Here is a 23,593-nt window from a genome sequence, read left to right as displayed (position 1 = left end):
CCCGTCCCCGTCTGTCCGTCCTCGTCCCCGTCTGTCCGTCCCCGTCCCCGTCTGTCCGTCCCCATCCCCGTCTGTCCGCCCCGTCCCCGTCTGTCCGTCCCCGTCTGTCCGTCCCCATCCCCGTCTGTCCGTCCCCATCCCCATCTGTCTGTCCCCGTCCCCGTTTGTCAGTCCCCGTCTGTCAGGCCGCGTCCCCGTCTGTCCGTCCCCGTTTGTCCGTCCCTGTCCCCGTCTGTCCGTCCCCGTCCGTCCGTCCCTGTCCCCGTTTGTCCGTCCCCGTCCCCGTCTGTCCATCCCCATCCCTGTCTGTCCATCCCCCTCCCCGTCTATCCGTCCCTGTCTCCGTCTGCCCGTCCCCATCCCCGTCTGTCCGTCGCTGTCTGTCCGTCCCCGTCCCCGTCCCCGTCTGTCCGTCCCAGTCTCCGTCTGCCCGTCCCCGTCTGTCCATCCCCGTCCCCGGCCCCGTCTGTCTGTCCCCTTCTCTGTCTATCTGTCGCCGTCCCCGTCCCCTTCTCTCCGTCCCCGTCCCTGTCTGTCCGTCCTCGTCCCCGTCTGTCCGTCCCCGTCTGTCCATCCCCGACCCCATCCCCGTCTGTCCGTCCCCGTCCCCGTCTGTCCGTCCCCGTCCCTGTCTGTCAGTCACTGTCCCTGTCCCCGTCAGTCCGTCCCCGTCCCAATCTGTCTGACCCCGTCCCCGTCTGTCCGTCCCCGTCCCCGTCTGTCCGTCCCCGTCCCCGTCTGTCCGTTCCCGTCCCCGTCCCCGTTTGTCCATCCACGTCTGTCCGTCCCCGTCCCCGTCTGTCCGTCCCCGTCCCCGTCTCTCCGTCCCTGTCCACATCTGTCCGTCCCCGTCCCCGTTTATCCGTCCCCGTCTGTCCGCCTGCGTCCCCGTCTGTCCGTCCCCGTCCCCGTTTGTCCGTCCCCGTCCCCGTCTGTCCGTCCCCGTCCCAATCCGTCTGACGCCGTTCCCGTCTGTCCGTCCCCGTCTTCGTCTGTCCGTCCCCATCTGTCCGTCCCCGTCTGTCCGTCCCCGTCCCCGTCCCCGTCCGTGTCCCCGTCTGTCCGTCCCCGTCTGTCCGTCCCCGTCTGTCCGTCCCCGTCCCCGTCCCCGTCCCCGTCTGTCCGTCCCCGTCCCCGTCCCCGTCTGTCCGTCCCTGTCTCCGTCTGTCCGTCACCGTCTGTCCGGCCCCGTCTGTCCGTCCCCGTCCCTGTCTGTCCGTCGCCGTCCCCGTCCCCGTCCCCGTCAGTCCATCCCCGTCCCAATCTGTCAGACCCCGTCCCCGTCTGTCCGTCCCCGTCCCCATCCCCGTCTGTCCGTCCCCGTCCCCTTCCCCATCTGTCCGTCCCCGTCCCCGTCTGTCCATCCCCGTCCCCGTCTGTCCGTCCCCGTCCCCGTCTGTCCGTCCCTGTCCCCGTCTATCCGTCCCCGTCCCCGTCTGTCCGCCCCGTCCCCGTTTGTCCGTCCCCGTCTGTCCGGGCGCGTCCCCGTCTGCCCGTCCCCGTCCCAGTCTGTCCGTCCCCGTTCCCGTTTGTCCGTCCCCGTCCCCGTCTGTCCGGCCCTGTCTCCGTCTGTCCGTCCCCGTCCCCGTCTGTCCGTCCCCGTCCCCGTCTGTCCGTCCCCGTCCCCATCTGTCCGTCCCCGTCCCCGTCTGTCCGTCCCCGTCCGCGTCCCCATCTGTCCGTCCCCGTTTGTCCGTCCCTGTCTCCGTCTGTCCGTCCCCGTCCCCGTCTGTCCGTCCCTGTCCCCATTTGTCCGTCCCTGTCTGTCCGGCAGCATCCCCGTCTGTCCATCCCCGTCCCCGTCTGTCCGTCCCTGTCTCCGGTGTCCGTACCCGTCCCTGTCTGTCCGTCCCCGTCCCCGTCCCCGTCTGTCCGTCCCCGTCTATCCGTCCCGTCCACGTCTGTCCGTCCCCGTCCCCGTCTGTCCGTCCCTGTCCCCATCTGTCCGTCACCGTCCCCGTCTGTCTGTCCCCGTCCCCGACCCCATCTGACCGTCCCCGTTCGTCCGTCCCTGTCTCCGTCTGTCCGCCCCCGCCCCCGTCTGTCCATTCCCGTCCCCGTCTGTCCGTCCCCGTCCCCGTTTGTTCGTCCCCGTCCCCATCCCCGTCTGTCCGTCCCCGTCCGTCCGTCCCTGTCTCCGTCTGTCCGTCCCCGTCCCCGTCTGTCCGTCCCCGTCCCCGTCTGTCCGTCCCCGTCCCCCTCCCCATCTGTCCGTCCCTGTCTCCGTGGGCCCGTCCCCGTCCCCGTCTGTCTGTTCCCGTCTGTCCGTCCCCGTCCCCGGCCCCGTCTGTCCGTCCCCGTCCCCGTCTGTCCGTCCCCGTCCCCGTCCCCGTCCCCGTCTGTCCGTCCCTGTCTCCGTCTGCCCGTCCCCGTCCCCGTCTGTCCGTCCCCGTCTGTCCGTCCCTGTCCCCGGCCTCGTCTGTCCGTCCCCTTCTCTGTCTGTCTGTCGCCATCCCCGTCCCCTTCTCTCCGTCCCCGTCCCCGTCTGTCCGTCCTCGTCCCCGTCTGTCCGTCCCCGTCCCCGTCTGTCCGTCCCCATCCCCGTCTGTCCGTCCCCGTCCCCGTCTGTCCGTCCCCGTCTGTCCGTCCCCATCCCCGTCTGTCCGTCCCCATCCCCATCTGTCTGTCCCCGTCCCCGTTTGTCAGTCCCCGTCTGTCAGGCCGCGTCCCCGTCTGTCCGTCCCCGTTTGTCCGTCCCTGTCCCCGTCTGTCCGTCCCCGTCCGTCCGTCCCTGTCCCTGTTTGTCCGTCCCCGTCCCCGTCTGTCCATCCCCATCCCTGTCTGTCCATCCCCCTCCCCGTCTGTCCGTCCCTGTCTCCGTCTGCCCGTCCCCATCCTTGTCTGTCCGTCGCTGTCTGTCCGTCCCCGTCCCCGTCCCCGTCTGTCCGTCCCCGTCCCCGGCCCCGTCTGTCTGTCCCCTTCTCTGTCTGTCTGTCGCCGTCCCCGTCCCCTTCTCTCCGTCCCCGTCCCCGTCTGTCCGTCCTCGTCCCCGTCTGTCCGTCCCCGTCCCCGTCTGTCCGTCCCCGTCCCCGTCTGTCCGTCCCCGTCCCCGTCTGTCCGTCCCCGTCTGTCTGTCCTCATCCCCGTCTGTCCGTCCCCGTCCCCGTCTGTCCGTCCCCGTCCCCGTTTGTCAGTCCCCGTCTGTCAGGCCGCGTCCCCGTCTGTCCGTCCCCGTTTGTCCGTCCCCGTCCCCGTCTGTCCGTCCCCGACCGTCCGTCCCTGTCCCCGTTTGTCCGTCCCCGTCTGTCCGTCCTCATCCCCGTCTGTCCGTCCCCGTCCCCGTCTGTCCGTCCCCATCCCCGTCTGTCCGTCCCCGTCCCCGTCTGTCCGTCCCCGTCTCTCCCCATCTGTCTGTCTGTCTCCGTCTCTGTTTGTCTGTCTGTCTGTCTGTCTCTCTCTCTCTCTTTCTCTCTCTCTCACACACACACACACACACATGCGCATACGCACACACACACAACTGAGATTTAGAGAGTCAAGAAAATAAAGAAGTGTATGAGGGGCGCAGACTATATAATGGGACACTTAATTATGACTGTACTGAAACATGAGTTGTACGTGTGTGGTATACCTACCCATGGTAGGTAGAAAGCTGTCAGTCATATATATTCACTCAGTTTCTAGACTGTTAACCATTTCTAGTTTTTAGAACAGTCATGTATCACTGATCGCCCACGTAAAGAAAGCAATCGTTATGCGGTAACACCCGTTGGGTATGCAACACACCTAACATTAAGGTAATGCAGTTGCAGCCCTAACTGACGAAGGCTACTAGGGAAATTACTGTGGTCTACACTTACGATGGTCTACAGCAGCCTACGGTAGTTTTACAACTCTAGGTGTAACAGTAGGATTGTTGTATCCTCCCTGTTTGACCTGTTAGTAGCTCTTCGTAGCAAAAAATTAGTAGGTCTTATTCGTCGCTTTAGTCCGTTTTTTCATCGCAAGCGAGACGACAGCAGTGCCTCTGTACAGCGACGCGTCAGCGGACAGCCTCGGTGGCGGCGTCTAATCGACCATACTCCCGCCGTTCTCGGACGGAAGCCTCTGCCGGGGATCAATACCCTTACTGTGCGCTCGGAAATAAACCCAGCCCACATTACTGCCAAGGCCGTAGCGATACCATCTGGCAGAGAGGCAGATTCCACTTCTGAGAATACACCTCTGCATTTTTTTCAGTCGATGGCGAAGAAATATGTGCACCTCTGTTCAGCTCTTCCTACGTTGTCAATCTACTGCCCTAATGGCATACAGTGTTTAACTTAGGAAATGCACGGAAAAACGCGCTGACCTTCAGATGTAAAAACTGCAAAAAGTGCTGCCATCTGTTGCTGGGTACAGGAACCCGACATTGGTCTCACCCCCAAATATAACATTAGGGTATAACACAACGCAGAGAATTTATGGGTTTAGTTAGATATGATTTCAGTAATATCACAAACGGACGAACGTTTCGCTACACTCCGGCGCTTCCCTCCAGTGGAAAGAAGCTGAATGACTGAGTAGCAGGATAACCAATACCGTGGCATACGATAAACAGACACCAGATAATTAACTGTATTTCGGCCGAGCGGTTCTAGGCGCTATAGTATGGAATCGCGCGACCGCTGCGGTTGCATGTTTGAATCCTGCCTCGGGCAGGGATGTGTGTGATGTCCTTAGGTTAGTTAGGTTTAACTAGTTCTAAGTTCTAGGGAAGTGATGACCTCGGACGTGAAGTCCCATAGTGCTCAGAGCCATGGGGGCTACGTACAGGGTGTTTCAAAAATGACCGGTATATTTGAAACGGCAATACAAACTAAACGAGCAGCGATAGAAATACACCGTTTGTTGCAATATGCTTGGGACAACAGTACATTTTCAGGCAGACAAACTTTCGAAATTACAGTAGTTACAATTGTCAACAACAGATGGCGCTGCGGTCTGGGCAACTCTTAGTACGATATTTTCCACATATCCACCAAGCGTAGCAATAATATGGCGTAGTCTCTGAATGACATTACCCGAAACCTTTGACAACGTGTCTGGCGGAATGGCTTCACATGCAGATGAGATGTACTACTTCAGCTGTTCAATTGTTTCTGGATTCTGGCGGTGCACCTGGTCTTTCAAGTGTCCCCACAGAAAGAAGTCACAGGGGTTCATGTCTGGCGAATAGGGAGCCCAATCCACGCCGTCCCCTGTATGTTTCGGATAGCCCAAAGCAATCACACGATCATCGAAATATTCATTCAGGAAATTAAAGACGTCGGCCGTGCGATGTGGCCGGACACCATCTTGCATAAACCACGAGGTGTTCGCAGTGTCGTCTAAGGCAGTTTGTACCGCCACAAATTCACGAAGAATGTCCAGATAGCGTGATGCAGAATCGTTTCGGATCTGAAAAATGGGCCAATGATTCCTTTGGAAGAAAAGGCGGCCCAGACCAGTACTTTTTGAGTATGCAGGGACGATGGGACTGCAACATGGGGCTTTTCGGTTCCCCATATGCGCCAGTTCTGTTTATTGACGAAGCCGTCCAGGTAAAAATAAGCTTCGTCAGTAAACCAAATGCTGCCCACATGCATATCGCCGTCATCAATCCTGTGCACTATATCGTTAGCGAATGTCTCTCGTGCAGCAATGGTAGCGTCGCTGAGGGGTTGCCACGTTTGAATTTTGTATGGATAGAGGTGTAAACTCTGGCGCATGAGACGATACGTGGACGTTGGCGTCATTTGGACCGCAGCTGCAACACGGCGAACGGAAACCCGAGGCCGCTGTTGGATCACCTGCTACACTAGCTGCGCGTTGCCCTCTGTGGTTGCCGTACGCGGTCGCCCTACCTTTCCAGTACGTTCATCCGTCACGTTCCCAGTCCGTTGAAATTTTTCAAACACATCCTTTATTGTATCGCTTTTCGGTCCTTTGGTTACATTAAACCTCCGCTGAAAACTTCGTCTTGTTACAACAACACTGTGTTCTAGGCGGTGGAATTCCAACACCAGAAAAATCCTCTGCTCTAAGGAATAAACCATGTTGTCCACAGCACACTTGCACGTTGTGAACAGCACACGCTTACAGCAGAAAGACGACGTACAGAATGGCGCACCCACAGACTGCGTTGTCTTCTGTATCTTTCACATCACTTGCCGCGCCATCTGTTGTTGAAAATTGTAACTACTGTAATTTCGAAAGTTTGTCCGCCTGAAAATGTACTGTTGTCCCAAGCATATTGCAACAAACGGTGTATTTCTATCGCTGCTCGTTTAGTTTTTATTGCCGTTTCAAATATACCGGTCATTTTTGAAACACCCTGTATGTCAGCGATGATTGACGATGAGCGCATTAAATCATGAATAAGATTGTGGACACGTATTTATGAATTTGTTTTTACATTTCTTTGGAGTCATCAACTGTGGGCTAACGAGTTTTACCTTTTCAAACCTTTCTAAACACTAGGTCCCCTTTCACAACGTGTATTAAAATGCGCATTTGCTCCCTTATCCACAGCTAGCCACGTTGTTTTGTCTGTAATACAGGGAATAGACACTAATGCAGACAACGGTCTTGCAACTCATTCGTCCATGTTCCCAGACATGTTCACAAGATCGAATACATATATTCCTAAAAAAAGAGCACTGTTACACATACATAACACAAAATATTCGACAGTATATTTCTATTAGAAGAACCATGGACCTTGCCGTTGGTGGGGAGGCTTGCGTACCACAACGGAGGGTTATCTGTTGAGAGGCCAGACAAACGTGTGGTTCCTGAAGAGGGGCAGCAGCCTTTTCAGTAGTTGCAATGGCAACAGTCTGGATGATTGACAGATCTGGCCGTGTAACAATAACCAAAACAGCCTTGCTGTGCTGGTACTGCGAACGGCTGAAAGCAAGGGGAAAATACAGCCGTAATCTTTCCCAAGGGCATGCAGCTTTACTGTATGATTAAATGATGATGGCGTCAAATTGGGTAAAATATTCCGGAGGTAAAATAGTCCCCCATTCGAATCTCCGGGCGGAGACTACTCAAGAGGATGTCGTTATCAGGAAAAAGAAAACTGGCGTTCTACGGGTCGGAGCGTGGAATGTCAGATCCCTTAATCGGGCAGGTAGGTTAGAAAATTTAAAAAAGGAAATGGATAGGTTAAAGTTAGATATAGTGGGAATTAGTGAAGTTCGGTGGCAGGAGGAACAAGACTTCTGGTCAGGTGACTACAGGGTTATAAACACAAAATCAAATAGGGGTAATGCAGGAGTAGGTTTAATAATGAATAGGAAAATAGGAATACGGGTAAGCTACTACAAACAGCATAGTGAACGCATTATTGTGGCCAAGATAGATACGAAGCCCACACCTACTACAGTAGTACAAGTTTATATGCCAACTAGCTCTGCAGATGACGAAGAAATTGAAGAAATGTATGATGAAATAAAAGAAATTATTCAGATAGTGAAGGGTGACGAAAATTTAATAGTCATGGGTGACTGGAATTCGGTAGTAGGAAAAGGGAGAGAAGGAAACGTTGTAGGTGAATATGGACTGGGGGGAAGAAATGAAAGAGGAAGCCGCCTCGTAGAATTTTGCAGAGAGCACAACTTAATCATAGGTAAGGGTTCAAGAATCATAAAAGAAGGCTGCATACATAGAAGAAGCCTGGAGATAATGACAGGTTTCAGATAGATTATATAATGGTACGACAGAGATTTAGGAACCAGGTTTTAAATTGTAAGACATTTCCAGGGGCAGATGTGGACTCTGACCACAATCTGTTGGTTATGATCTGTAGATTAAAACTGAAGAAACTGCAAAAAGGTGGGAATTTAAGGAGATGGGACCTCGATAAACTAAAAGAACCAGAGGTTGTACGGAGTTTCAAGGAGAGCATAAGGGAACAATTGACAGGAATGGGGGAAAGAAACACAGTATCTACATCTACATGACTACTCTGCAATTCACATTTAAGTGCTTGGCAGAGGTTTCATCGAACCACAATCATACTATCTCTCTACTATTCCACTCCCGAACAGCGAGCGGGAAAAACGAACACCTAAACCTTTCTGTTCGAGCTCTGATTTCTCTTATTTTATTTCGATGATCATTCCTACCTATGTAGGTTGGGCTCAACAAAATATTTTCGCATTCGGAAGAGAAAGTTGGTGACTGAAATTTCGTAAAAAGTAGAAGAAGAAGAATGGGTAGCTTTAAGGGATGAAGTAGTGAAGGCAGCAGAGGATCAAGTAGGTAAAAAGACGAGGGCAGGTAGAAATCCTTGGGTAACAGAAGAAATATTGAATTTAATTGATGGAAGGAGAAAATATAAAAATGCAATAAATGAAGCAGGCAAAAAGGAATACAAACGTCTCAAAAATGAGATCGATAGGAAGTGCAAAATGCCTAAGCAGGGATGGCTAGGGGACAAATGTAAGGATACAGAGGCTTATCTCACTAGGGGTAAGATAGATACTGCCTACAGGAAAATTAAAGAGACCTTTGGAGAAAAGAGGACCACTTGTATGAATATTAAGAGCTCAGATGGAAACCCAGTTCTAACCAAAGAAGGGAAATCAGGAAGGTGGAAGGAGTATATAGAGGGTCTATACAAGGGAGATGTACTTGAGGACAATATTATGGAAATGGAAGAGGATGTAGATGAAGATGAAATGGGAGATACGATACTGCGTGAAGAGTTTGACAGAGCACTGAAAGACCTGAGTCGAAACAAGACCCCGGAGTAGACAACATTCCATTGGAACTACTGACGGCCTTGGGAGAGCCAGTCCTGATAAAAACTTTACCATCTGGTGAGCAAGATGTATGAGACAGGCGAAATACCCTCAGACTTTAAGAAGAATATAAAAGTTCCAATCCCAAAGAAAGCAGGTGTTGACAGATGTGAAAATTACCGAACTATCAGTTTAATAAGTCACAGCTGCAAAATACTAACGCGAGTTCTTCACAGACGAATGGAAAAACTAGTAGAAGCCGACCTCGGGGAAGATCAGTTTGGATTCCGTAGAAATGTTGGAACACGTGAGGCAATACTGACTCTACGACTTATCTTAGAAGCTAGATTAAGGAAGGGCAAGACTATGTTTCTAGCATTTGTAGACTTAGAGAAAGCTTTTGACAATGTTAACTGGAATACTCTGTTTCAAATTATGAAGGTGGCAGGGGTAAAATACAGGGAGCGAAAGGCTATTTACAATTTGTACAGAAACCAGATGGCAGTTATAACAGTCGTGGGACATGAAAGGGAAGCAGTGGTTGGGAAGGGAGTGAGACAGGGCTGTAGTCTATCCCCGATGTTATTCAACCTGTATATTGAGCAAGCAGTGAAGGAAACAAAAGAAAAATTCGGAGTAGGTATTAAAGTCCAAGGAGAAGAAATAAAAACTTTGAGGCTCGCCGATGACATCGTAATTCTGTCAGAGACAGCAAAGGACTTGGAAGAGCAGTTGAACGGAATGGATAGTGTCTTGAAAGGAGGATATAAGATGACCATCAACAAAAGCAAAACGAGGATAATGGAATGTAGTCGAATTACGTCGGGTGATGCTGAGGGAATTAGATTAGGTAATGAGACAATTAAAGTAGTAAAGGAGTTTTGCTATTTGGGGAGCAAAATAACTGATGATGGTCGAAGTAGGGAGGATATAAAATTTAGACTGGCAATGGCAAGGAAAGCGTTTCTGAAGAAGAGAAGTTTGTTAACATCGAGTATAGATTTAAGTGTCAGGAAGTCATTTCTGAAAGTATTTGTATGGAGTGTAGCCATGTATGGAAGTGAATCATGGATGATAAATAGTTTGGGCAAGAAGAGAATAGAAGCTTTCGAAATGTGGTGCTACAGAAGAATGCTGAAGATTAGATGGGTAGATCACATAACTAATGAGAAAGTATTGAATCGGATTGGGGAGAAGAGAAGTTTGTGGCACAACTTGACCAGAAGAAGGGATCGGTTGGTAGGTCATGTTCTGAGGCATCAAGGGATCACCAATTTAGTATTGGAGGGCAGCGTGGAGGGTAAAAATCGTAGAGGGAGACCAAGAGATGACTACACTAAGCAGATTCAGAAGGATGTAGGTTGCAGTAGGTACTGCGAGATGAAGAAGCTTGCACAGGATAGAGTAGCATGGAGAGCTGCATCAAACCAGTCTCAGGACTGAAGACAACAACAACAACAACAACATTCTAATTATTTCTGTGTGTCTATTAACCGAACTGCCCTAGGATCTTCTATTCCATTATTGGTGAAGCTGACTGCCCTATTGCTTATCCTCATGTGCAAATCTGCTACAAACGATGCCTCAATCACTGATGTTGAAGGAGTCGCAAGTCGTACCCCTCGATTCTTTCGTTACCTAGTCCTCCTGAAAGCACCAGCAATCTAGTATGGTACCTTCATGTTGTGTGAGGAATAACAGAGAAAAATTGAAAACGCAGGAGTGCTTTTGTTGACAACGAGGAACACCTAAAAGATACGTTGCATTGTGGCGAGAATAACATCGTTTCACAATGCTGATATTTGTGGGTGTTAAAACTGAAACACTATATAGGGTTTATTCAGAGGGCTTCTTGTGGCGTAGCGGACACTTTTCTGCTCATATATTTGCATAGTTCAGTTATTTTATTCACAAAATACAAGGGTCACCCAGAGAGTAATCCACCATGTCTTTTTTCTCAGCCAGCAACAATGGTACGAATGCAAAGCTTTAGATGTTTCCGGAGTGGGTGCGCAAATTTTCCGTTTTCTCTGGCAGTTGGCATAGCTGCAGAAACTTCTCAAAATGACGTCTGTTAAGTGATGTACGTTACAAGCAGCGTGTCGTCATTGAATTTCTCACTGTGGAGACATCTGTCCACGAGAACATATGGTTCACCATGGAAATCGAGAAGGAAGGGAAATGTCCCTTTCTTGATGTACTTGTAGAGCGGAGATCAAATGGCACACTGGGTGCCTAGTCATGCGGACTTGTATTTACATGCCTCGAGTTGCCACCGTCGTGCATAACTCAACGGGATGCTCAACACACTGGTTCAAAGAGCATACTCGATATCAGACAAACAAAATCTGCACAAAGAACTCAAACACCAAGAAAATACGTACCGCAAGAATGGGTAGAGCAGTCGACAGATCCAGACGGTCCTCAGACGGCGGAAACACAGCAGAAACCCAGATGAAGAACAACCTAAAGATGACGAACCAGGCCGTGCCTTTCTACCGTATGCAGGCAACGTGACATCAAAAATCGGGAGACTGCTAAAACAACACAAAATTGACACGGTCCTTCCGACCACCGTGCAAGATACGCGCCTTGCTGGGGACAGTGAAAGACGGATTTGGCCTCTAGTAGCGGGCGTATATAATATTCCATGTAGTTGCGGCAAATCCTACGTCGTTTAAACTATTCGAACAGTGAAGACCACCAACGCCACACGCGCCTAGGCCAGCCCAACAAATCGGCACTGGTAGAAAATTGTTTGAATTTGGACCCAATGCGAAATACGAAGAGACCAAGATTCTGGTCCCCTACCAGCTTCTACTGGGACAGCATCTTCAAGGATGCCGATGAAATTCGCGTAACGGACAATCTCATAAACCGAGACACAGGTTTTCAACTCAGCAAGGCATGGAAACCATTGCTTAGCTCCATCAGGGAGTTACGCCTCAAGCGGACACAAGATCCATCCACGACGGCAGCCAGGGACACTCCACGGGATTCTGCATCTTCCGCCACCCGGCGCCGGGGACGGCGCGGACCTGGATCGGCACACACAAACGGATTGTCGGCGAGCGCAGTCGAAACGTCGGTGCTCGCAATCGGAAAGTCGGCGGCCGCAATTGGACCGTCGGCGCAGGGAACCGAAGCCTCACCGACAGACATAAATAACACGACAATGAGCAGACACAAAATACGAATAAACAAAGACCACACACATTGTTCGGCGGCCGCAATTGGACCGTCGGCGCAGGGAACCGAAGCCTCACCGACAGACATAAATAACACGACAATGAGCAGACACAAAATACGAATAAACAAAGACCACACACATTGTTAGGTATTACGGCCCAGACCATGAACTTCGTCATGGAAATGGTGAAGGAATTCAGGGAGGTCCAGAGGCAGAACACTCAGATCCTCGTTGCCCTTCAGGCAGCAGTTGAGCAGTCGCTCCCCTCTGCAACTTCCTCAGTAGTTTCAAAACCCCATCGTGGATAGACGACCAAATACCCAAGACCTGACAATGTGCGTCTTTAACGAAGACGGCTTTGTTCATGAAGAGGTCGAGTTCATAGAACTCATGCAGGAGTTCTCTATTGACATATGCATAATGGGGGAAACCCACCTAAAATCTGGAATAAATGTGACAATTCCCAACTACGTAGTTTACCGTAAAGACAGGGCAACCCAAGGCGGAGGAGTGGCTATGTACATAAAAAGAGGGATCCCCATCATCGAGTATACCTACCAGCTACTAACAAAACTGAAGCAGTGGCAGGTGAAGTAAGCACTGCCACTGGACCCCTAACAGTAGTTGCGATCTACCGACCCCCACAAGACGCGATATATGAGGGAGACATAGCCGCTCTAGGGCATTTTGAAGGCAAACTCATAATACCAGGTGACTTCAGTGCCAAACACCCCGATTGGAACCCTAGATTAACCTCCAGAGCAGGCGCCAAACTGCAACAACTAGCGCGCGACCACCACTTCGAAACATGGGGTAAGGTGGAGCCCACACATTTTCCAAAGAACGGAGGTAGTCCCGACGTGTCAGACCTAGCCCTCACTAAGAAGATCACGGGGTTTGTGGCCACAAGGACAATGAACAGAATGTCCGCCGAACACAACCCAGTGATTCTAGAGGTCGATATGGGATTATCGGTAGCACTCCCATGGTATCAGACGTCTTACAAACGTACAGGCTGGGAGAGATACCGAGAAACTGTAGCCTCTGATATCGCTCGCGCTCCGCTATCTACTGCCGAAACAGTAGAACAAGCGCTACAAGACCTAACAGGTACCATCTTACAGGCAGTGGAAGATGCCACTCCCCCACAAAGGAATGGCCCGCCCCGCAAGTACAACGCCCGGAACATCTGCTAGCCCAAATCCGACACAAGAACAGAGTGGCAAAAGACTGGAAGATCACCAGAAATCAGGCCACCACGATGCTGCTCAATCGTTTACAGAGAGGGCTGAAGGTGCCGCTCAATGAGCACAGAAACCAGCAATGGCAAAACCGACACACAGCTCTCAAAAGTACACGATCATACACTATGGCAAGCAACCAAGCAATTCACCAAAACATGCGCTAGGATGCCACCACTGGAGGGGTCTGGCCTAGAGCCATGCTGTATACGCCAACGCGGCCGCCAACTCCTTCGAGAAGCAGTTTCAAGCACCAGAACCCCAGGATAACGAACATGAAGAGGTAGTCCATCGCCAACTGGCTGTCTTCCTCAATGCTGAGGAGAACCCAGAGGACGAACCCCCACTTTTTGCCCCCGAAGACGTGGCAAAAGTAATTAGGTCCCTCCCTACATAAAAGGCGCCAGGACATGACAGTGTCACCAACCAGCTAGTCAAAAACCTCCTGCCCTCGGCTATCGAACACCTCGCGAACGTCTTCAACGAGATTACTCAGATCTGCGAGTTCCCATCTTACTGGAAACACGCAGAAAAAAAACAACAGGGAAAGACCCTTTATTCCCGCAGAGGTACAGGCCGATTAACCTCTTGCGAACTCTCAGAAAGGTATCTGAGCGCCTCATCACCAACGAGCGACTTCTGCCGGATTTTAAAATTCGGATTCCAAAGAAGCACTCCGCCACACAACAGAGCATTAGACTGGTGGAAGCAGCAACAAATGGCTTAAACCACAGAGGATTCTGTGGAATAGTGCCACTTGATGTAGCCAAAGCCTTCGATTCAGTATGTCATAAAGGACTATTATACAAGTTACATACACAGGGGTTCCCTGGGAGATTAGTCGGGTTAATCCAAAGCTATATCACCAACAGAACTTTCTCTGTCTAGGTAGAAACAGCCACCTTCACCAAAAGGCGTATTCGTGCTGGGGTGCCACAGGGAGCGGTCCTGGGGCCCCTTTGCTACAGTCTGTACACTGTGGACACACCAACGGCCCGCCTGGTACACACCGCACAGTATGCTGATGACACAGCCTTTTACACTCGTAATGTAAGGACCTGGTCATTCGTAGGCTACAAAGGGTTTTAGATGACACTGAAACCTAGCGCTGGCGCATCACCATCAACTCTGAAAAGACACAGGCTATACTGATCACCTGGAGGCTCAGAAGATGCAGATCGTCTCAACGACCCCCACCCCCTTTCACCTGCAACTACATGGGTCCTGACTCCCCTGGCTAAGGTCCGCCAAGTATCTTTGCGTAACCTTGGACTCGAGACTAACGTGGAAGCCCTACATAGACGAGGTCCATAGGAAGGTCTGTGCCAGAATGTCCATCCTATACCCAACCCTCAACACAACCAGCTCCCTTTCCTGATCGATAGGGGTGAATGTATACATATCACTCATACGTCCAGTAATGGAATATGCTTGTCCTGCCTGGGGATATGCAGCGAAGCAGCACTTGGACAAGCTCCAGAGGCTGCAGAACCGCGCCCTCAGGAGGGCTCTCCATCTACCCCATGGGTTTCCAACAGACAAATTGCACGCCACTCTTGAAATCCTCCTTCTCAAAGAAAGATTCCAAAATCTGGCAAGGGCTTTCTACGAAAGATCTGGAAATAACCTTATCCACTCCCTAGGTCGGTATGACATGTCCCATGATAAGTACAAACGCTCTATGACGATCTTCGACGACTAAGTCAAAGAGAAAAATCTCGAAATCTCTAAGTCCTAATACCAATCCTTAATCCTTAAAATACCCAACATCACGCCTAACTCAGGCAAGTACAAGACACAACCAGAACACCGTCACAATACACAGACAGCCAAAACTATCCAAGATCATTCATTCACACACAAGCATACAATGTGAAGTAAAAACCAGCAGGCTACAGACTCCTCCATACACTTCCCCAAGGAGGGGAAAGTAAAAGGTGAGAGAGAGAGCAGACAGACCATTCCATCAGAACCACGTAATGATGGCGGAAAGGTTATTCGCCTAAATATTGTGGGATTTAAACGATCGCATCCAGCTGGACACCCGAGAGCCCTGGAAACAATACATACGCCGGGAAAGCCTCCGATCACATAATAACAGCATTTTTTTTTTTAAAGACGAAGATGACGCACTGCCACCCTCCTCAGTGGAAGACGTCGTAGGCGCTATGAAAGCACTACGTATTTCCAAAAGCCTGGAAACATGCGGAAGTAATAGCAATCGCCAAACCTGACAAGGACCCCCTGTTCCTACAAAACTATACACCAATTAGTCTTTTCCCCACCGTGAGCTGTTCTCCATCCAGAAACACCTCAGAACCAAAAGAGCAGTTTGACTTTCAGAGAAACCACTCACACACAGCAGCTGGTGAGGGTAGTAGAGGCCGCTACCCTAGCATACAGCTACAAAGGCTACTGTGGAATGGTTATGCTAGATGTAGCAAAAGCCTTTGATACGGTCTGGCACACAGGATTACTGTGTAAGCTATATACTCAAGGCTTCCCCGGGGCGTTGGTTAAGCTATTGAGGAAGAACTCTTATAGTTAAAATCGATCAAAAACGCTTCACCAAAAGGGACATACGCGCGGGAGTACCCCAGGGATCGGTACTTGGGCCAACCCTGTACAACTGCTACACGGCCCAGCATGTCAAAAACGCACAGTTTGCGGACGACACCACCTCCCTCTCACTAAGTGGGAATCGCAACGTCGCCACGGCGCGCCTTCAGTGCGTTCTGAACACAAACGAACCATGGGCCAAAAACTGGCGGATCACTCTAAACGCTCATAAGGCCCAAGCAATAATGTTCACGAGGAAGCTAGGGAAAAGACCCCCCCAGAAATCGACCTCCCCCTGTGCTGATCTTCCAAGGCAGGAATTTACCGAGGAGGGACTCGACGCAGTACCTAGGCGTCACATTAGATAAACATCTTACCTGGCAAACGCACATAACCAACTTAAGGAAGAATGCAAGTACCAGACTTCAAGCTCTATATCCAATCCTAAACCCTAGTAGTGGCCTTCCCGGCGACCTAGGGATGAGGGTTTATTGCACCTTAGTAAGGCCAATACTAGAATATGAGCGCCAAGTATGGGGCTACGCAGCAAAATCCCACATCAAAAATCTCCAAACCATGCAGAACAGCGCCCTTAAAAGAGATTTATATAGCGACACAAAGTTCAAATGGTTCAAATGGCTCTGAGCACTATGGGACTTAACAGCTGTGGTCATCATTCACCTACAACTTAGAACTACTTAAACCTGACTAACCTAAGGACATCACACACATCCATGCCCGATGCAGGATTCGAACCTGCGACCGTAGCAGTCGCGCGGTTCCGGACTGAGCGCATAGAACCGCTCGGCCACCACTGCCGGCTATAAGCTCATTTTATTAATACTGTGTGATGAACCGGGACTCGAACCTAGTAATTTCTGTGGAGTTTGGAAGACACGCGTTGTACTGGTGGAAGTAATGCTGTGGAGGGGAGGGGTCTGAGCGTCAGTTAAGTATGGATAGCTTTGTCGGTGGAACAGTTACCCGCGAAAGGCGAAGGTCCCAGGTTCGAGTTCTGATCCAGCACACACTTTTAATCTGTCATGAAGTTTCAGCCAACATGATTTTAGCTTCAATCAACAGTAATGATTCTGGTCAAACCAGAGTGGGTATACTATGAAATTCTAATCTTCACATCTTTAAACTATTATCCCGAAACTGTAGTGCGATATAAAGATCCTAAAACGGAATGATCTTTTCGTTTGATGTACAGTTGGTTAATCTGTGCCTAAATTCCCGTTATTTTTGTCTGCGAAACGACCGTAGAGTACAGCTGCATGTGGTTCTGAAATTAATGTGCCTGTAGTACCTCCATTTTACATGATTCTGAAATGGCTCGAAAACTTGGAAATAATAGAATAAATCGAATCAAATTTTTTTAAAAAAGTGACTGGTTGCATGTCACACCGACATTCATCATCAATATAGATTGCACTTATAGTTCGTCGTGCACAAAATGTATAGGGATATTAGTACTATATGTTTCCACTCGAGTAGACGAATTTTGGAATTTGTCTGAGTGTAATAATATTTCTACACGGCATTTGTCAACTGCGTCAGAGTTGTGGCTGTTGAACCTTGCCTTGAGATTCGAGTGGGACTGGCAACCTATCAAAACCAGTTGAGTAATATACACGTAGGAGCGCAGATAACTCGTTGATCGTGTTTTCACGAAATCAAGCTTTTCAGAAGAGGAAAGAGTAACGTCTCAATGTAAGGGCAGCACTAAGGGTAAATTTTCAAACGTAATTTTTGTAAAGAGATTTGTTTAGAATCCCATTCTCAAGTTGCGAGGGCAGCTGTGGAGCTGATGCGGAAGGGTTTCAAGGACTCACGAGGAACGCACGTGACTTGGACGCCACGTGGTGTCTGCAGCAGCGTAAACAACAGACGGCGACTGTCTCGTCTGCACGGTGCTGCCTGCTAACGGCAGCAGGATGGCAGACTATACAGCGACGATTTGAGACAATGCGAGACAGCAGGGTGGGGAAGAACATCTGCGCCTTATCTGTACACGTTATATATATATATATATATATATATATATATATATATATATATATATATATCTCATCCATCGTCCACAACCTAGGATATAAAAAATGTAACCTATGCATGTCCAGAGGTGTACAAATTCACCTTCCAGGCTGCCTGCCCCTATCTTCACCGCAATCATCAAAGCAATTCAGCCTGCCACAACGGAGACGCAAGAGTTCCCGTGTACTGAAGCACATCGGTTAAGGTAGGCCAACCTGGGTTTCCGCAAGCCTGGCAAGCTCCGAGCGACCCGCTCAGCCCACTGCGCCAGCCAGTAGGTTGCGCTATCAACCCAATGTGACCACAGAACAGCCAGGTATATGTTTGCACTCAATTATCATAAAGATGGCAGCAGAAAAATGAACAAATCAAACTTAAAGACGATTAAGGAGAAATTAAGATTTGAGAATGTTAACAGTCGCGATCAGAGCCCAAGTCCAGCAGGTAAAAAGTTTTCACGTCTTCATGAGGCAACTTTAAAAAAAAAAGTCGGTAGATGTCACGCAATGCAAACTGTGGAAAAAGTTACTACACACTCATACGAAATCCTCGAGTATGCTACGCCATGTTTGCACATTTGACCATCAGTTTCCTCACTCAATAAATTTTTTTGAAAGGGGACTAAGACTTGGTGGCTGACAAGCGTGTGCAAATGTGCTCTAAGGACTGGAAGCTATTTAGCACGATACAGGCTTTCTAAATACAGGGCAAACATTGACTGAAATGGGTAAAAGATATGGCTCAGTGGATGTTAAAAATCACATGCTGGTGGTATGAAACGCAGTGCGAAGAGAGCACAGTATGAAAGAAAAGCTTCTCGTCTCAGACGTGTACTTTTAGGTAAAAATTATATTAAAAAAACGAACTTGGATTTCGTTACTTAGAATGAATTCAGCGAGCCTGCAATCATACACTGGAAAAGTAATTGAAACTGGTATAACTGGGGTCATATTTGGCTGAAATACACCAAGATCACTGAACTTGATTTCCAAAACCTTACTTCAGTCTGCATTGTGGTATAACATACATCTTCAAGTTCTTAGGTGCGAAGCATCTCGACTGCTTACTGCAGAAAACATGTTTTACAGGTGACCTGTTAGTAGTTAGAATTGAGTATAGCCAGAATTAGTCCTAAGACTGTGAAGCTACAGCGAAAACCGTTCATGTCTAAATAAATAAATAACCCAGAAATACGCCAAAAAGTGAATAAGGACCAATAAAATCCATAATTTTCTGGCCTACAGTGACCCAGAATAAATATATATTTCATTGAGCTTCGTATTTTGATACTCGACTAAAAAAAACAGACTTAAACCCACTTCCGAACCATACTCTTAACACTGCAATGAACGCAATGCCTAGTGTAGCACAGCGGTAAGACGGCAGGCAAGCAAGAGTCCTTTAGTCTGCTTGGGCTGGCCATGGCGTCATTTGGATGGGCGTTAAGTAGCCTGCCCATTCTGCTGGTACCGTGCCGCAGATTGCCTGCTGAGCTAGCAGGCAAGCAAGGACAAGTTTAAAGAGGAATGTGTACACCTCTGCGCAGCTCTGAGGAAGTTACGGTCGATTGTCCTTGACAACTAATTTCAGCTGTTTCAGTCGCCAGTTTCTGACACGACTTGGATGAGACAATATGTTGAACAACGCAATGGGCGGTCAATTTGTGACTAATTTATGAGGTATAGAAAAATGTACAAGAAAGTAGATCCATTTATAAGTGACAGGTAGTCATGTTAAATTTGTGTATATCTATAACGTGTATACAAATCTATAACACAATTTTTTAAAGTCTTTACACACGTTGTATTTTCACCTATTTCGTTTAGAAGCTGCATCTGAAAATAAAAATCACTTGACATCAACAAGCGTTTCTTTGACATAATGTAATGGTCTGCAGATTTTTGGAAGATGGTCGCTTGAGCAAAATTGCTTGCAGTAAATAAATGGACGTTAGAGCAACTTTTGATAGATTCGTAATGCCGTTGTCCATAAATCCACAACAGTACGAGGGGGTGGAGATATATTCTGAACAGCATGTTTCACGTTGCAAGGCATTCCAGATATTCTCAATAACGTTCAAGTCTGGGGAGTTTGGAGGTCAGTGGAAGTGTTTAAACTCAGAAGATTATTCCTGGAGCAACTCTGTAGCAATTCTGAACCATTGCAGAGCCTCCTCCATCTTGAACAGTCCCCTGCTGACATGCAGGGTCTATGGATTCATGTGGTTGTCTTCATACCCGTATACGTCCGTCCGCTCGATACAATTTGAAACGAGACTCGTCCAACCAGGCAACGTGTTTCCAGTCATCAACACCCCAATGACGCGCCCAGGCGATGCGTAAAGCTTTGTGTCGTGCGGCCATCAAGGGTACACAAGTGGGCTTTCGGCTCCGAAAGCCTATATCGAGGATGTTTCGTTGAAAGGTTCGCACGCTGGTACTTGTTGATGGCCCAGCACTGAAATCTGCAGCAATTTGCGGAAGGATTGCACTTCCGTCACGTTGAACGATTCTCTTCAGTCGTCGTTGATACAGTCCTTGCAGTATCTTTTTTCCGGTCGCAGCGATATCGGAGATTTTATGTTTAACCGGTACAGTCTTGAAATGGCCGTACGGGAAAATCCCCACTTCATCGCTATCTGGGAGACGCTGTGTCCCATCGCTCCTGCGTCGACTATAACAGCACGTTCAAATTCACTTAAATCTTGATATCCTGGCATTGCAGCAACAGTAAGTAACCGATCTAATAACTGCTCCAGAAACTTGCCTTACATAGGCGTTGGCGCGCTTTGCGCCGTATTCTGCCTTTTTACATATCTCTGTATTTGAATACCCATGCCTATACCAGTTTCTTTGGCGCTTCAGTGTAGTTTGTGAGGTACTTTTCACTCTGTGTCACTCATACAGCGGATGGATAAAGCTTAGAAGACGGTACAGACATAGTCACTTACTCGAAATCGGTGAACGTGCTGGATGCATCCACGGTATTTCTAAGGCTAGCTTGCTCTTGGAAGAAAATTATAACAACCTCCACTGAAAATTTCTTTAAAGGTGGGAAATGTGATGTTGCTAGTAGTCTCATCGATACTGCGAGACAAATTTTTGGTTTTGAAGATTCAGATGACCGAAATATCCCCAAGTTATTAACTGGTGATTTCAGTGAATAGATATTTGTGCAGCTAGCTATACCCAAAAGTCATCACTGTGTTCGACAATTGTGCACTTGTGCATCCAGTAAAGGATGATGTGTAGTCCGAGGTCTACGTATATGTTCACATCGTATCCTTACATTACCAACTAATATGTTTTCCCACGCTATTTTCTCCTGTTAACATGAATACTTTGAAATGACGGTCACATGTTACTTAGAACTGTATACTAAATGGTCTTAGTTATTTTAACCATGCCATATTAGCGGGTTAGAAACGTTGTGGATCTTTATTTAAATCCTGTATAACCTGCCTATGTGTATTGTGTAAGGTTTGTTTATCATAGCTCAGCCACTACCTAGTATTGTATATACACTCCTGGAAATGGATAAAAGAACACATTGACACCGGTGTGTCAGACCCACCATACTTAATGATCTCACGCACAGCACAGCGGACACACCAGGGACCGCGGTGTTGGCCGTCGAATGGCGCTAGCTGCGCAGCATTTGTGCACCGCCGCCGTCAGTGTCAGCCAGTTTGCCGTGGCATACGGAACTCCATCGCAGTCTTTAACACTGGTAGCATGCCGCGACAGCGTGGACGTGAACCGTATGTGCAGTTCACGGACTTTGAGCGAGAGTGTATAGTGGCCATGCGGGAGGCCGGGTGGACTTACCGCCGAATTGCTCAACACGTGGGGCGTGAGGTCTCCACAGTACATTGATGTTGTCGCCAGTGGTCGGCGAAAGGTGCACGTGCCCGTCGACCTGGGACCGGACCGCAACGACGCACGGATGCACGCCAAGACCGTAGGATCCTACACAGTGCCGTAGGGGACCGCACCCCCACTTCCCAGCAAATTAGGGACCCTGTTGCCCCTGGGGTATCGGCGAGGACCATTCGCAACCGTCTCCAAGAAGCTGGGCTACGGTCCCGCACACCGTTAGGCCGTCTTCCGCTCACGCCCCAACATCGTGCAACCCGCCTCCAGTGGTGTCGCGACAGGCGTGAATGGAGGGACGAATGGAGACGTATCGTCTTCAGCGATGAGAGTCGCTTCTGCCTTGGTGCCAATGATGGTCGTATGCGTGTTTGGCGCCGTGCAGGTGAGCGCCACAATCAGGACTGCATATACGACCGAGGCACACAGGGCCAACACCCGGCATCATGGTGTGGGGAGCGATCTCCTACACTGGCCGTACAACTCTGGTGATCGTCGAGGGGACACTGAATAGTGCACGGTACATCCAAACCGTCATCGAACCCATCGTTCTACCATTCCTAGACCGGCAAGGGAACTTGCTGTTCCAACAGGACAATGCACGTCCGCATGTATCCCGTGCCACCCAACGTGCTCTAGAAGGTGTAAGTCAACTACCCTGGCCAGCAAGATCTCCGGATCTGTCCCCCATTGAGCATGTTTGGCACTGGATGAAGCGTCGTCTCACGCGGTCTGCACGTCCAGCACGAACGCTGGTCCAACTGAGGCGCCAGGTGGAAATGGCATGGCAAGCCGTTCCACAGGACTACATCCAGCGTCTCTACGATCGTCTCCATGGCAGAATAGCAGCCTGCATTGCTGCGAAAGGTGGATATACACTGTACTAGTGCCGACATTGTGCATGCTCTGTTGCCTGGTATCGCGGTTCTAGGCGCGCAGTCCGGAACCGTGCGACTGCTACGGTCGCAGGTTCGAATCCTGCCTCGGGCATGGATCTGTGTGATGTCCTTAGGTTAGTTAGGTTTAAGTAGTTCTAAGTTCTAGGGGACTAATGACCACAGCAGTTGAGTCCCATAGCGCTCAGAGCCATTTGAACCATCTGTTGCCTGTGTATATGTGCCTGTGGTTCTGTCAGTGTGATCATGTGATGTATCTGACCCCAGGAATGTGTCAATAAAGTTCCCCTTCCTGGGACAATGTATTCACGGTGTTCTTATTTCAATTTCCAGGAGTGTATTTATATTATGGGGTTTCACTGTTACTTCATTATTAATTATGTTGCACCCTGGATATAATTTATGTATAGTCATACTTGTTGGGTTATTAGCTTCCACTATAACGATGGTTTTCCATTCGTTGTTTTGTTGTAATGTCAACATTTGTGACTTTCTCTATCACTACTTTTCTTACCAAAGAAGGTCAGTAGAAATATTCTCCTTAGTTCTTTACAATTAATACGAAGTCACGCTAATCCTGGCAGCAGATGTATCGCAGGCATTACCATTTGTGACAGCAGGACATAGACGCTTGTCCTTGCTTGTTTGCTGTGTTTATGTTCCTCCATCATTCTTCGTCCCTCTGACATTAATCACTGTGAAGCGTATTCGTTACTACTGTAACTCCTGTATTTGACTATTAATTGTGGATTCTCACTATGATAGCTTTGAGGTTGTATGAGCCACAAGTGGAACAAGAAACATGCTTTCACCTTACTTGTTTTTCCCTTGTGAATACAAAAATGTGTGTTATACCACATTCTTGTTAGGTTGCATTAGTTTGTATACATTATACGTTTTCAGTTTCGATGTTGACAACATCATGTTAAGATGGTTCATGACCGAAACTGGAAGACATACGGGTTTTAAAATAAACAACTGATGGTTAAAAATGTGTTGTTTTTTCAGTTTCTTTGTTTATATTGGTTTTCACTTGATCAAAACATTACACTTTTTTAATAACTCAAAACTGCTTTCAAATGCTCAA

At 49.0% G+C, this 23,593-nt stretch overlaps 1 protein-coding gene across 1 annotated transcript; it reads right to left on the bottom strand.

The window, feature by feature from the left end:
• Positions 1-635: 635 nt before the first annotated feature.
• Positions 636-2,207, bottom strand: LOC126335833 (putative per-hexamer repeat protein 5). Its single transcript, XM_049999300.1, has one exon. It carries the CDS (start codon positions 2,205-2,207, stop codon positions 636-638), a length of 1,572 nt encoding a protein of 523 aa, XP_049855257.1.
• Between the last annotated feature and the right edge of the window lie 21,386 nt (positions 2,208-23,593).

This window comes from Schistocerca gregaria, chromosome 2 (genome assembly GCF_023897955.1).
Source record: "Schistocerca gregaria isolate iqSchGreg1 chromosome 2, iqSchGreg1.2, whole genome shotgun sequence".
In the NCBI taxonomy this organism is placed as follows: domain Eukaryota; kingdom Metazoa; phylum Arthropoda; class Insecta; order Orthoptera; family Acrididae; genus Schistocerca; species Schistocerca gregaria.
Note: the sequence above shows the minus strand (reverse complement) of the source record. Positions and strands in the feature narration are given on the sequence as shown.